Source organism: Cinclus cinclus, chromosome 6, assembly GCF_963662255.1.
Source record: "Cinclus cinclus chromosome 6, bCinCin1.1, whole genome shotgun sequence".
Lineage (NCBI taxonomy): Eukaryota > Metazoa > Chordata > Aves > Passeriformes > Cinclidae > Cinclus > Cinclus cinclus.
In genome coordinates, this window is record NC_085051.1 from 35,392,890 (window position 1) to 35,408,038 (window position 15,149).

General features: G+C 36.2%; 1 protein-coding gene across 2 annotated transcripts in view; it reads right to left on the minus strand.

Annotated features, from left to right (window-relative positions):
- PRKD1 (protein kinase D1) overlaps positions 1-15,149 on the minus strand; it is a 114,681-nt gene that overhangs the window by 55,814 nt on the left and 43,718 nt on the right. For both annotated transcript variants that reach the window (XM_062494679.1, XM_062494678.1), the window contains exon 2: positions 1,054-1,192. In XM_062494679.1, coding sequence (XP_062350663.1) covers positions 1,054-1,192 — 139 coding nt within the window. The remainder of the gene's footprint in view (positions 1-1,053; positions 1,193-15,149) is intronic.

Consider the following 15,149-nt stretch of genomic DNA (forward strand, 5'->3'; position numbering starts at 1 on the left):
GTGATTATGTTCTGTGGGGAATATTAAATTCAGATTACTGGTATCCTTTTGAAAGTGAAAATCTTGTTTCCTGATATGGAAAAGATGAATGATGACTTGCAGGAATGACATGCGTTATTCCTTATTTCACTTTTTCATGTTCTAATTGAAAAATATGGATTAGGGTTCTTTACAAGAAGACTATGTTTAAAAGCTCAGTTGGCTAAGATTATGTGACCTAACTCTTACTTCCACCCTTTTCAGCATCCATTAGGACTTGGCCTTTCTCTTCACTAATCCTACACTCTTCTACTGTTGCAATTGTTACTTTCATATGGCATACACATCTCTGTACTTTTAAGCATCTTTCCAGATGCTCTAACTCCATGTTCCAACTGCAAAAATTCAGCCCTTCAACCATCTTCCAACTTTTACTTGCCAAATAACACCTTTACATCTTTACAGTTCCAGCATTCACTGTACTGCACACCCCTGCAGACTCTGCACCATTCCTAGTCGCATAGCTCATATCTTCTTACATCTATGCTTTTGACAAGTCCTATTGACACCTAATGACATCCTCACACTTCCTCTATATTTAAGTCACATAATTTTGTTCTCCCTCTCCTCTCCTAATTTATGAAAATAAATCATATAGAGTCAGAGCAGTCTAGGCAAGCATAATTATGCAGGGCTATGAAAAAGCAATTACTCTATTACTAGTGGACATTTTCATACCACTCTACATAAAGCAAAAAGCTTATTAACATTAACCTGTTGCTTAGCTAGTAATATGGACGAAAGAGGTTGCTACAAAATATACAGGGCAACAGAAAAAAGAAAGTAAAAAGTAAAGTAAAAAGAAAGTAAATAGTAAAGCAAAAAAAGGTAAAAAGTAAATTAAAAATAAAGCAAAAAAGTAAAGTAAAAAGTATGTCTGAGAAAGGACTCAAGAAAAAGGAAATTTTGGTTGTATGGACTCTCACCTATGCTGGGTCAAAAAATGGGAGAAAACTACTCTGGATATTTCCATTTGCACAAGAATGACAACAATTTTCATTGTTTTTTAGTTACCTGATAAGACAACTTCAACTAGGTCTCCTTCTTGGATATCTGCAGCTGATTTCACCAACTGGAGAATGTTTTCAGAGGTAGGGTCATGGCGGAAGAGCAAGATTTTGTCGTACATTCCATAAAAACCACATTCAGGAAACTGCAAATACAAACCCAGGAGAATTTACTATGCTGTAAAACACGGAACTGTAAAATACAAAACTGGAAAACACAATTAATGTATAATGAGATTTTGATAGCAGACTGGAGCACTTCTCAAACTGGTATCAAACAGGATATATATTTTTTCATCTATGAAAATATTTATCATTATATTCTGAAAATATTTTCCTTCCCAAGCAAGTCAGCTCATTTGCCTTTCTCTTCCTGTGAACAATGCAATATCCACTAGGAAATGAGACAGAAGTAAATGTATCTTGCAGCCACTGCTGGTAACTTTTTCCTCACACAAGTTACTGAGTAAGATGATTTAATCAGACCTGGAACAGGTGTTTGTACTAGGTGTCCTCTGGAGTGTCCTTCTAGTCTGTATTATATTATTACACGATTCTATGATCTCTCCCCAGATGTCTGCCCAAAATATGCTTTGAAGCCAAAAGGAATACATTTTAGCTCTGCCCAAGATGCAATGTTTAAATGATAACTCAATATGAGACATCTGTTTCTTGAGACTGAAGTTACCAGGCACATAAAACAATGCTTCAAAACAATATTTCAAAATTAAACCATAATCTTTTGTTTCAATGCAGAGAAATCTGAGCTTCAAAATCAGATTAAATCCTGTTAAAACTAAAAAAGGTTTTTAAAAATTCTGAGGTAACTTTTTTCCTTCTTTCTTTTTGTTTTTGTTTTCTGCAGCAAAAGAATTAATGCTTTTTTCATGCTCCCAGCCTAAAGAACTAAGACTTTTTTTCTGAAAACACAATCAAGAAACTCTTTCTATGTTACAAAAGAATCCACTCAATTTTACATCAATGCACTACTCCATGTTTTGGCAACATGCAATGAAAAAAACAATGACAAGTAGAGCCAGAGAAATAAACTGGTATGTTTTGAGGTTATACAAACACAGTGGCACTCTTAAGAATTTTCATTAATAGAGGCAGTGAAATATTATTCTTCAAAATGGGAACTGTTGATCCTTTTCAAAAACTGCAAGATTTTTTCATTTCACTGGATTTCAGAAATACCACAGGCACTTCCCTCTAAATTCATTATGTTTTTAATTGTTTGCTCCCTCTTTATATTCCTATTCCTTTTACTCTTTTAAATAGCTCGACTTTTTCTACCTAAAAAAAACATTTGCAGTATTACACATACTACGTATGCATATAAAAATATGCGTATCATAAGACATAACCCCTAGAAGTAAACTCAATCACAGCATTTTTGGATAAATTACACACAAGAAATATCTTCTGTTTGAATCAGTTTTCCCCACATACATTGCTCTCAAGTCAAAACAGTAATTTTGATGGTGTGATTCTTCAAACATTGTATAAGGACCAACTGTTGCCGCAGTGAGAAAAATTCCCTCAGCTAAGCCTATTCCTGCCAATAATGCTGATATGCAGAGACCAAAGTAAGCAAAAAGAAGCCCCGATGCTTGGTATTACACCACCATAAACAGCATTCAGTTCTGCTAAACATGAGACAAAATAGGGAAACTATGGCACTGGAGCTAAAGTCCCCATTACTAATGGAAAGCCTTGTTTCAGTATAATAGCTGCTTAAAGCAAAATTACCAGAGTTAAATGGTCAGTATAATTGCCATAATGAGGAACTAGACTACATCTGTAAGAATCAGGAGTGGAAGATTGCTTACATGGGATTCAGAAACAGGATGTATTTCTGGCTGCTTAACAAGTCATCAGTAGCCATTAAGATATCAAAGTTGTCCATAAACACCATTTTGCCTTCTCCAAGTGTGAAGTAAAATGAATCACTTTAATTGCCTTTCAGTGTGGTTTAGTCAAAGCTGCTTTAGTTTACAAGTGAAACTGGATAAATGACCTTCACAGGATAACAACTTGCTTAACTGCCACAGTTTAGCTGTGTATTTCAAACATGTCTTGCCTCCCCCCTTCAGAAATAAAAATATCAGCTTTTTAACATGACCACTTACCAGAATTTCTAGGTTCCAGATTTAAATTTTAGCAAGATTTCTAAATCAACTCAAGTATTGATGTTATTTATTAGATACCCTCTTGTCCTGATTTAAGAAAATGTAAAGGGAAACACTCTAAAATGAGTTCTCCCCCTTTGTTTTAACCAATCCCTTTCCACTAATAAGGAGAAACAAAATATGAATAGATAAAAGTGAAAAAATAAATTTACTAACAAGTGGAACTGCAACAGGCAAATAACAGACTTTTATTCCAAACACTGAGCATTAAAAAAATGCTGTCTAAACATTCATATAGAACATATATGATATTGTAGCAGTGTTTATGGTAACAAGAGGAAGTGTTACTACCATTTGAAGTTACCTGTAATAAGCACACTGAAATTGTGTGCTTCTTTAATTTTCTAAAAATATTACATCATAATTATCTACCCATAAGACTTCAAAGAAATACAAAATAAAATTATTTCTATAGATGAAAAAGACTGCTGATGAGGATGTCAAGTAATAATTTGTTATTGCCGAGATTGTGGGCAGTTTGGCAGCAGACCATCCATAAAATGCAGGGTAAAAGGAGCCTTCAGCACCTATCTTTCCTCAACAGACAGAAAACAGAAGCAAGCACTGAAGTGTTTTTACCCTTAACAACTGTAAACATCTCAATATTTTACCAATAACTATATAGAAGCCAAGTGATTATGCAAATTCTGGATTTTCAGTTAAAAAGCCTTCAAGTGTACTACAAAAAAAAATGCAGACTCAAATTTCAATAACTAGAACATCTAATTACAAGTATTCAATAATTCATTTAATCCACTATCCATCACATCAGTCAGTAATTTCAATGGCACTGGTCCTTCCACATGCAAATATGAACTGAACTATGTACATCCATAACCGTGCTGTTGTTAACAGTTGTTTTCAAAACAAGGATCAAAGAGAAGCTGGCAAAAGAAAATATTAGTTATATTTAAAACTCTGTTTATTGTGACAATCAAACGGTTTTATTATTAGAGAATGAAACTTTGCAAGACTTAATATATCTAAATGCTAACATATTTTCATATTGAATTGCAAAGTTTTCAAAAATTAATTAATAATAACAAATCATATACACAGTTATCTGAACGGACAACCTACTCAGCCTCCTTCCTTTCTGGAAATTAACTTCAAAAAAAGATAATACTCTCTAAGGTGAGACAACTCTTCACCAGTTTGGTTTAATAATAATAATGTATTTGAAAGATTAGCATAGTAATAGTTTTCATAGTCAAATGAAAACCACATGAGAAATAAATGTCTCCCACCTGAAGAACTTAACCTGGAAGAACTGGAAAACATATACTTGAAACAATGATGATGTTTCATTGCAATTAGTAATACTGTCCAATAGTCAGAAAAGTCTGTTGCTGTGATAATTTTGCAGAAATACTTCTTTTGACATAGTAAAATTGTAACATACTGGCAGATGGATTCTCACTGCTAAGAGTGTCTTTTCTGTATATTACTACAATTTTGCACATCTTCTGTAATGGTTAGTTTCTGTTGCTTTAATCTAGGAAGTTATGAGAGTTGGTTTTTCTATTTTTTTCAGTCATCACTGAAGTTTTCCTTAAAATTAAATTTAATTGTCTTTTTTTAGTGATGACTGGTATTTTTTCTTCTAGATTAGTTAGGTTTTTAGAAGTCCTTAGTGATTACCATAACAGCACCTGCAACAAGAACTTTGATAAAACCAGGAAGTCTTTTACAGCACAAAGATATTGATCCAGCACCCATAAGGGCTGTGGGCTAAACAATGTCTTCACAGCATGTGGAAAAGCTGAGTCACACTGAATGTTTGTTAACTTAACTGGCTACAACACAAATAACCTTGACCTAACCTAAACAAGACTGTTGACTTGACCCTAATATGTGCCTAAAAAAGTAAGTTAATAAACACTCTTACATCAATACCACTGTTTTAGTATAAAGATATAAATGTGCAAAACCTTTGAAACAATCACATTAACCAAACTAAAATATTTTTCTTTTATAATCTTAAAATAACAGTGCATTTTAATTTTGGAATTCAGAATTTCTCTGCAGAGGTCAGAAGACAGCAAAATCATGACACTGAACAGACAATGTTTCATCAAGAGGACTGCTTACATTTTCACTTAGTCGTGGTAGTCATTATTAACTCACCTGCAGAACTCAAGATTTTTAAAAGGCTCTATTTACCAATGCTATCATGAAAATATTAGTCTTATGCATAAAGAAAATACCACAAGACTTCATGGTTTTGTTTTAAGAAACACCAGATAGTGTTCAAAAACTTTCTACTGTCTTCTACAGTTACTACAAAGTTAGACAAATGCTGGAGTTTAAACAAGAGTTTACACTATGGCTATGTAGAATATATAGCAACATCTGAGCACAAACAGAAGGTGGATCTTGCTCCAGCAGTGGTGGCATCCCCACCTCAATCCAGGATGCCACATTCTGTGCTTAAGACATCTCAGAAATGGTGACTCACCCTAGACCTTTCCAGTAACTGCATTTGCACTTGCCAGACAAACAGCAAGGATAGGCAACAAACTATTTCCTTTCCTTTCTTTCCTTCTTTATTTTTCCCAGGCAATCACTCCTCAGTTACGGGAAAGAAAAGGGTCAGAAAATGTAAGTAGAACCAATTATCTTGATGCTGCCTATGCTGCAGTACTACCCAGGACAGGCTCAGGTCAAACCCATTTGTCATGGGTTCAGAAAAACAGACAAATGATAGATGAACAAATATCTTGATTTGGAAAGACAACGAGGCAACTGAAGAAGTCTTGAAGGGCAAGGAAGAGATGACCAGAGCAAGGAAAATACACATAGAAGGGAGACATTGGGAAGATCTTGATTGTCTCATGACCCTTAAGGATAGCCAAGAGCCAGATTTACAAGGCCTAAAGTGGTGAACGGCAACAGCAAAAAAGGTCTTTGCTCCCTTTTTGCCTTTGCATTCCTAAAAAACATATTAGCAATTTGCTTCCAATCTAACTGCTAAGTGAAACAGACAAGTTACTGAGAAAATACAGTTTAACCAGCCAGAAACCATTCTCTGGATCCACAGCTAAGTGGCACTGAAAAGGCTCACTGCCACACAGATGATCTCTTTCCTCAGAAGCAAGGAGGTGACATTGCCACTCCTTATTTTAAACAGTCTCTTCTTACACATGCTAGGACCCAATGTCTGGGCATCATCTGAAAGAATGTGATCTGGCACAGCTCAAACTGTATCGGGAAGTATTCAATTAAACAACTGAAATGTTTATGTGATTTTGGGCCCATGCTTGAGCGTGTATTCTCATTTCAGTTTATTATAAATATATTTTTAGATATAACCTCAGAGAACTATCACTGTTTCATACGTTCCTAACATCAGTTTAGCTTCTTAATGCTTTACTGTGGGCAGTATCATTCCTTATTTACAGTATTTATTATTCCTTTTACATTTTTACTACAATGCTTGACGCACATGCATGTTTTATAAAGGACTTGTTTCCTGTGGAATACCAGTCAGTAAGCAGCTTCCAAATGGGCCATCAGAAAGCAGCAAACTTCATACTAACTGCTTTACGATGCAAGCAATATTTTAGATAACAAATACTTAACATACAAATATTTTGCTACCTCTGCAGCAGTGATCAGATTCCTTCATCTCTCTTAGATCAGGAACAGGGTATGCTTGTCCACAGACTAACTTGGACTGGCTGTGGAACGATGAAGATCCACAGAGTTAAAACATGGCTGAGCTCCTTCACAGAACTATCCATGAAAAAGAAAATATGGCCATGGTGAAATATAGAAATATGGCTTTTTTGGAGAGAGCCTGACCTCTGAAAAACCTATTCATCAGCCTTTTTTAGTACAGGTTGTTTCCTGATGCCACTCAGGGTAGGAGTTGTTTCCTCTGTATTTCTTCAAACAGGTTCTCTTGCTACCTATCTATCCTGCCACTGTATGTCAATTTGCCCTCACTGCCAAAAATACTGAGTATAGACCACATCACTCATGCTACTTCCTTGCAGAGAACTGCATGAAATTTAAGAACTCCCAGTTCAGGGCAACCAGATATGAATCTTCTCTCACTGTTCCTGAGTTGTGTCTGGCAAGTGGCTGCTGGCTGGGGTCAATCCACCCCAGCAACTGAACATGAAATGAACATGAAAAATCTAAAATAACACTTTTCTCTCAAACAAAGAGAACTTTAGCATAATTAGTCTATTTGTTTTATCACAAAATACAACTATCTCAATTTCCATTAAAAATATTGTATTTATTTCCCAGTGAAACCTCTATGGAAGTACCTTATTACCACATGCAATGGGCTACCAAAAATATATTGATCATGTGTTGCAAGTTGATTTTCATTAGTACCATACAAAGACTACCTTAATTTAAAATATCCTTTGTCTCTCAAATATAATGTGTCCTCTCTAAGATTAATCTTTTTTACTATTATTTCCTCAGCATTTTGTGAATATTCCACTACAATTTCCAATACAATGAAGACAATGCAGAGTCAAGAAGCTGTAAAGAAGGAATAAGTTCAATAACTCAGGAATTGAAAAAACACTCAGTTTTGTCACATAAAAATTATAAAAGTTAATGTGCCATGCAAATCAAAGCACGCTTGTATAGCTGACTGCTCTATCATGTAGATCAAGAGGTTAATTCAACAGAAACATTTGGAAAAGTAATAGTAAGTAAATCGCAATAAGACTCAGAATATCAACAAGTCTTTGCACCCTGTTGGTGGAAAAAATATTATCACAACTACCACACATGCATAAACTGCATTACTGAATTGAAAATTTTTATGGGCAGAAGCACTGAGGGAGATCACAGAGTTTCTGTCTTTTCAGTTGCTTCATGCTGAGAGTTTGAGATCTACGTTGATCCATTAATGCCACATTTCTCTAAGACAACAGGGGGACCTCAGCAGAAAGGCTCCCACAGTTCCTGTACATGTTCTCTGTGCAGCTCAACACTGTCCACCCCAGTGTAGAATTATGGAGCTTCCTGTGAAATGTTTAGGTGAAGAACATGACAACAAGTGCCAGATTGTTGACAGGCATCCATTTATGTAGATGCTTCACGAACAGATTGCATTTCTCACCAAGGAGGTTGAGAAATAGAGCAGAAACTTTCATGCCCTTCAAAAAACAGGCAGAAAAAAGATGATGAATCACTAACAAAATTAATGGGTTTTTCTAGTTCCTTTAATGTAAAAATATCTAACGAACCCCTTGCTTGCAAGTACTGACTGCTGCTGAAGCTGTAGTCTTACTAGTTCTGTGCTATATAGTATGTCTGGGAAAACAAATTTCTAATTTATAAAAGGTGAAAGGAAACCAATTCAAGACCCAGTTCCATACACTATTATCAACACAAACAAAACAAACCCCAAACCCCCCATTCCTGTGAGAGTCTACCACCAGATGTATTTCAGCATTATTGATGCACCCCATCAATTCAGGAGACTCAGTCACCAGTCACGTACCCCACTAACAGACTGCACAGATGTAGAACAAGTGTCTTTGATCTTTTTACACACTGCACAACAAAAAATGCTTACATGCAGTCAAAGCTTCTGTTTCTGAGGTAAGAGATCTCAAAAGATCTAATGAAGGTAAGAGTATGTGGTTTACTCCTGAAAAAGCAGCATTCCTTCACATTTTAAGTAAAACATTTAGAGAGAATCTGAAAATTATTTACTTTTTCATCCACTCCCAATATTAATTCTATATTTCAGGAATTACACTAAGAGTAATTTGAAAAATACTTGTAAAGGGATGTCTCATAGTGAATGTGATGCTTAACTATAATATTGGTTCCCTTTTTAGTACTAATAATTAGTTTGCTACTCAGTTGTCAGTTTTACTTCCATTTATTAATAACTATTATCCTTATTAATAATAAAGTGACACCACCAAGTAACAGGATTACTGGGCTCCCTAATTCTGTAAGGAATATAATCAGGAAGGAATTCTAGCATAATAAGATAAAGACTGAGGGCCCTCATGTTGGACCAGTTTAGCATGAGCACACCAGGTCTAGAACCAGGTCCGTACTGGGCATCAGATGACTAACTTAGAAAAAACTACTCATAATGCCATGTTATGCACACTAATTCCCCATTCCAAAACACTAAGAGGAAGCTGTACATAAGAGCAACACATAAGAAAAACCTTAGGAGAAAAGTGCCTGTAAATTATTTTTTTATGCAGATTTAGCATTGTTTTGTAGTTCTGAGTAAGCCATGTCATAGGAAGTTGGAGTTTCATTGTCTACGACACCCAAAAGGACTTCCCTTGCCAAACACCTGTTTAGGGACTGGAAAACAACATTATTTTTATTTTTTTAACATGAAAAAAATGGCAGCTTTTATACAATAATACAGAATCTATATATAGGCTTCTAGAGAGAATCACTTGGAAGATGCCATTTGTGTTCCAAGACTTCCTACCTTAAAATTTTAAAGGTGAAGTGCACAACTTTTTGAATGCACTCCTAATTATGATACTAGGACACTGTCAGCAAAGAAATGGAAACCACAGAAAGGAGAATGGGATCACAAGCAGAAAACAACAAAGTTTCTGTCTTTGTAATGGGACCATTTGCATCCAGTGTTTCCTTTAATTGCATGTATTCACTGCAGGAACACACAGCACAAAGAGGCATAAAGATTCAACATACGTCTAAGCCTTCCATGAATTTAGAAACATACAAAATGAAGAAAACAGTTTAAAGAAAAGTATATGAATAAACCTTAAGGATAATTATTTTTTAATTGCTTTTAAAAAATAACTGCATTAAACACAGAAATTGCCTGGTCACAAAAAGGAGCTCCAAGAGTATGTCCCCCATACATATAGAATTATAATGTTCAAAACAGAAACTTAAGAGCACAGATATAAACAGAAATATTAGAGCTGTAGAAAACCAATGAAGAAGCCCAAAGTAATGTGGAAATATCACTGTCAGCATACTTAAAGCAGATTAAAAGTTTTGCTAATACTTAGGAACAAAAAGAGCTTTAACAATTCTACCAACCACTGAGATTTATCAATCACTTTTCCGTTTGGGAAAAAGATATTATTGAATATTAATGTTTAAACACTTTGTACTCTAACATCAGATGATATGGCTGCTGAAGAGAACTCACAAAAGCTGCACACATATTGTTAAGTCCAAAAAAGCAAAACTGAAATAGCTGAAAAGTCAGTGGTTGGGTTCTGGAGTAATCAAGATGAAGAAAATTTATTTGTTGCTCTTGATAAAGGGACACAGAGCTTCTCAAAATAATAGAGCAAATGAAAACAGGAAGGACAGTATTGCTACTTAAACTACCTTGGCATATGGCAGAACTAGATAACTTGGTTATGTAATGAGGAAAATGCAAGCATAGCTTAACAGCAACAGAGATTCAGAATTTTGCTGGTTATTTTGCTGTTCCAACTTCTCTTCTTGCTTAATTTAAGCATCTAAAACAAGTGCTCACAGAAAAACAAATATGGCTGTGGTATTTCCACATTATAGCATTTTTGTTTCTAGTAGAGACACTCTATTTAAAAAGGAGTTAATTCAGACAACTCCTATGGCTTTCTTACACAAAAAAATATTACAACAAATTTCCATAATGTCATATTCTGCAACAACACTCACTATCCAGCTAAATTACAGAAGGCTAACAGACTTCTTGGGACTCTTCTCAGAACAGCTTTTTCTTTCAGTCTTAGGACATCAAAATAGGTATTTAATCCAACAGGTATCTGAAATATCCTGACACTCATTTTAGCATTGACAACACCTCAAATGTAACACACAGTCTAGTTTTGTGTGTCCAAAGACAGTAGACAGTAGTAGAAAAGAAATTGCAGAATGTGCTGCAAAAGGCAAGATTTAAAGAGCTAACCAATGACTAGGTGAAAGCAGATAGACAGAAGGAAACTGACAGTCCTTCCTTCTGCCACTAGATAAGCAGTAATAAGTGTATATAAAGCAAATTAAAGTTCAATATTGAGAGAAAAGGGTAGTTTAAACACCAGCAATGTCTTTTGGAGGGAGTTTGTGCTATCAATCTCCATCACTGGATGTTCCCAGAACAGGTTAGACAAAGAAGGGTGCAGAGCTGATTCTGACTTGAAATAGGAAGAAATCCTTTTGAATCTTTGAAAGCCTATATATAAAACTCTCCTGGAAGAAATGAAAAAACCCCAAACTTTCAGCGCAAAGTAAGAAATCCATGTAATGTTCATTCCTACAATTTAATGTTCCTTTCTGCAAGTCACAATTCCTGTGACTTCCCTTTCCAATTATCTAAAATTCCCATTGTAAGTTCAATTGGATAAATACTTCCCCATTTTTTTTTTATCCCGAATGGTTGTATAGAGCTCCTAAATAGCTGCCTCATTTCACAAGGGAAGTATTTGCATCTCAGTGTGGGTGAATACATGTCCACCCCCATCCAACTAGTACTGACAGATTATTTGACAGTTTAATTTCAGTCAGACCTATCTGCCTCAAGAATATTTTTAAACATCAAGACAAAAGTTGTTTTAGGGTTTAACGTGTCTGGGATGTGCATCCTCAAAATCATGTATCTAAAACATGAACACACTGTCAACCCTGAACTCCTGCATGGGTTTAGTTGTTCAAATATTCACTTTCATATTGCCCTACTTAAGTACTTAATTTTTCCAGTACAGAATTTCACACTCATTAAATTTCACCTCTTCTGCTATAATAGAGAGTATTGTTCTCAGGCATAACAAGGGACTGGAACTTTTCTCATGGCTCTTGCCCTCTGATTTTGGACTTCAGGTAGGTTCCTCCCTATTGTTTTGATGAGATAGAAGTTCTCCCGCTGCTAAAAAAATTGTAAATGCTTATGTGAAAGGATACTGACTTAATCATGTCTCTGAATATTTAATTTCAAGTGTTGGCTCCCGCCTTCCTGAAAACTCTAATTCAAAAAATGCCTTTTTCAATGCACTTTTCATTCATTTAGCAGTGTTACAATTTTCAGCTGCAGAACTGTGTTCCACAATTGATGCTAGAACTTTTGAAGAAAGCTTCTTTTATCTTCTTTTACAGTTGTCTTCCTAACAATTGCTAAAACAAGGCCATAAAAACAAATATTTTCTTTTCATACTTAAAATCAGAACTTACAAATGATGCAGAAAAGAAATTAACACTGAGAACAAAAAGGTGAATCAGCTCCTTGAAGCGTCTGGTTCACAGGGTATTTTCATATAGAATACCATACTTAAAATGTATCCCTTAGAGCAAGGAAATTATGGCTTCCTGCCTTTTATAGAGAAACTGAAGTCCTTAGCATTAACCACAATATTTGAAGAGCACTACAAGCAAAGCCAAAATTCTGCTCCTGCCAGGGAAAAAGCAGCTGTCACAAAGTAAGAAAACTTTTTAGACCTTCATTTAACATATAAAGTTCTAAAAGTTCTAAGTTCTAAAAACAAATAAGTAATTGTAAAATAATCTTATTTGCTTGAAGTCTCAGCCATTTGGCACCCAGCCAGCCAGGGTGAAAAGACAGACACTTAATATATAAAGATCCTAGCAACTAGAAGTCTTCAGGGAGCAGGGGATTGTATTGCCAGCAGCTGAGTGATCAAGATCTCTCTCATACACCAAAAAGGAATATACAAGATTAGGTGTTCATGGGCCACCTTAGTCTTTTGGAATATGTGAGAGATGGGAAGATGGGCAGTAACGTTCACAGTCAAAGGGGGCAGACACCTGTATGTCCTGCAAGCTGTGGGAGCCTAAAAATGTGAGTGAAAACATTAGGAGACTGACTTCTGATGAAAGAAAAACAGAGGGACCAACACAGCTAGCCTCATGCACCACATTTTAAAATCTAGTAACTCAGTTAAGCTGCTTGAATTTTCTTCTCATAGTTGAGACACACACCTTTCCTGGAAAGACAGAAAAAAAAAAAACATTCTGAGTTTTGTTGTCTGAACTTTCATATTTTGCCCCTGCAGAAGGGACAACAAGTAAAGAAACAAGTTTTAAAAAAACAAAACAAATAAAAAAAACAAACAAACAAGAAAAAAAAAAAAAACACCACAATTTAAGGTTATGGTTAATGCATTTAGTTCTGACCACATGCATTTTACTTGCACGGCAGCAAGTCACAAATTCTCAGTGCCCCTCATAAGGAGACTCCTGGCCCACGGATTCTGACAACATGCCAGAGTCCAAACCAAGCCAACCCAGCTGCAGCTGGGTGCTTCTTCTCTACATTCTTTGTGTGAAACCCACCAGTGTTTCCCATGCCCAATCCTGAATATTCAAGGTGCTCCATACACAAACACCCACTGCCACATGCTACCTAACACCCTTCATGCCAACCAGCTCCAATACTTTATTCTCTCCTGAAGCACTAGAGGGGTCACTGTTACCTAAAACATTTTAATTATCACTTAGAAGTATAAATCTAAGTAGTTTCCCATTGCAGCTGGTACTGGGGGTCAGTCTGACCCCGACTCTCACAGACATCCTGGATAGTGAGGTCCAACAGGGAACAGCCTTGTCCTGGCGTCTCAGGCAGTCTCAGTCACAGAGTACCAATGCAAGCAAAGCTTGGGCTTCAGGCCATCAGCTCTTTTAGTGATTTCAGCTCAGCTCACAAGGTACTTTGGCTGACTCAGGGACAAGAGACAGGATGAGCTGTGTGGCAGTTCCACAGAATCCTCCATTGGCAACTTCTGCAAAGGGGGTCCAGTGACAGCTTCACTGAACTGGACAGAAAGAGGGGGTTTATAGGGAAGGTATGGCTTGACAGAAGGGTCAACTATTTAGGGCCGAGGAAATATGACCAATAGTCTTACAAGGAGATAAAACAGAGTCGCGAGGTGGAAAAAGCGTCTCTTAGCCCAGTTACCATGACTAAGCAATTCCTCTCCAGGCAACAGCCTTGCGGAGGGCTCTGCTCCCTCCACAGTGTCCCATGACTTGTCCTGATTGCACTGTTGATTCTTTGACTTGAACCATTTTGATTCTTTATAAGCGGCAGTGTTCTTACTATGCACAATCACACCATGAAATAATGGATGGATGTGTTATGACAAACAGATCTGTTTTGTTGTATCACCTCCTCTGTACCTGCATAAAGAAAATTTGAGGGGGGGGGGGGGGGGGGGTGGTGCTGTCCTTGCAATGTTTACCAAAGTACTGTAGAGGTAATATTTGTGCTTTGTGAATGGCTTATCTTTTTTTCCTCATACCACCAAATACTTTTACTCAACTAATAACATACTATCAGCAGGTAATTTGGCCTCAATTATTTTTCGCCTTTAAAACCAGAAAGTGCACAACTGTGTAAGAACAAAGCTATAAACATTTCAAATAACCACTGATCTGATTAAAATGATCCAGCATGCTGGGTTGAACTGCCAACATGTATGGCTTCAGTAACAACAAATGACATTTCAAAACCCTAAAGCAGTCACTGAAGAATGGTTCATGGGTTATGTCACCTTTGATTCACTTTATACAATGTACCATTAGAAGCATACATTGGTCATTAATTACTATGCTCCAAATAAAGTAAATGAGCACTTGAAACTGGATATGATGCACTGACATACCAGCTTGACCTTCTGGAATTTTCAGCAGGGTAAAATAACAACTGAGGCGATGATTTTTAAAAGCATCTGGGAATTACTCTTATGTATCTAAGTGAAAATTAACCTTTAGGAGCTAGATTAATTTGGTTTACATTCATTTCTTATTGCTGTGCTGAGCATTTGTCATCTGTACCACACTAAAACTTAAAAGGTAGTAAGAAAGCTAAAAAAAGCCAAATCTGTCCATTAAATGGATGCATATAAGCAAAGGCTCTATGTACATTCAATCACATTTTCCACACCAAAAGACACACCAGCATCATCATTTCTACCATTCACCA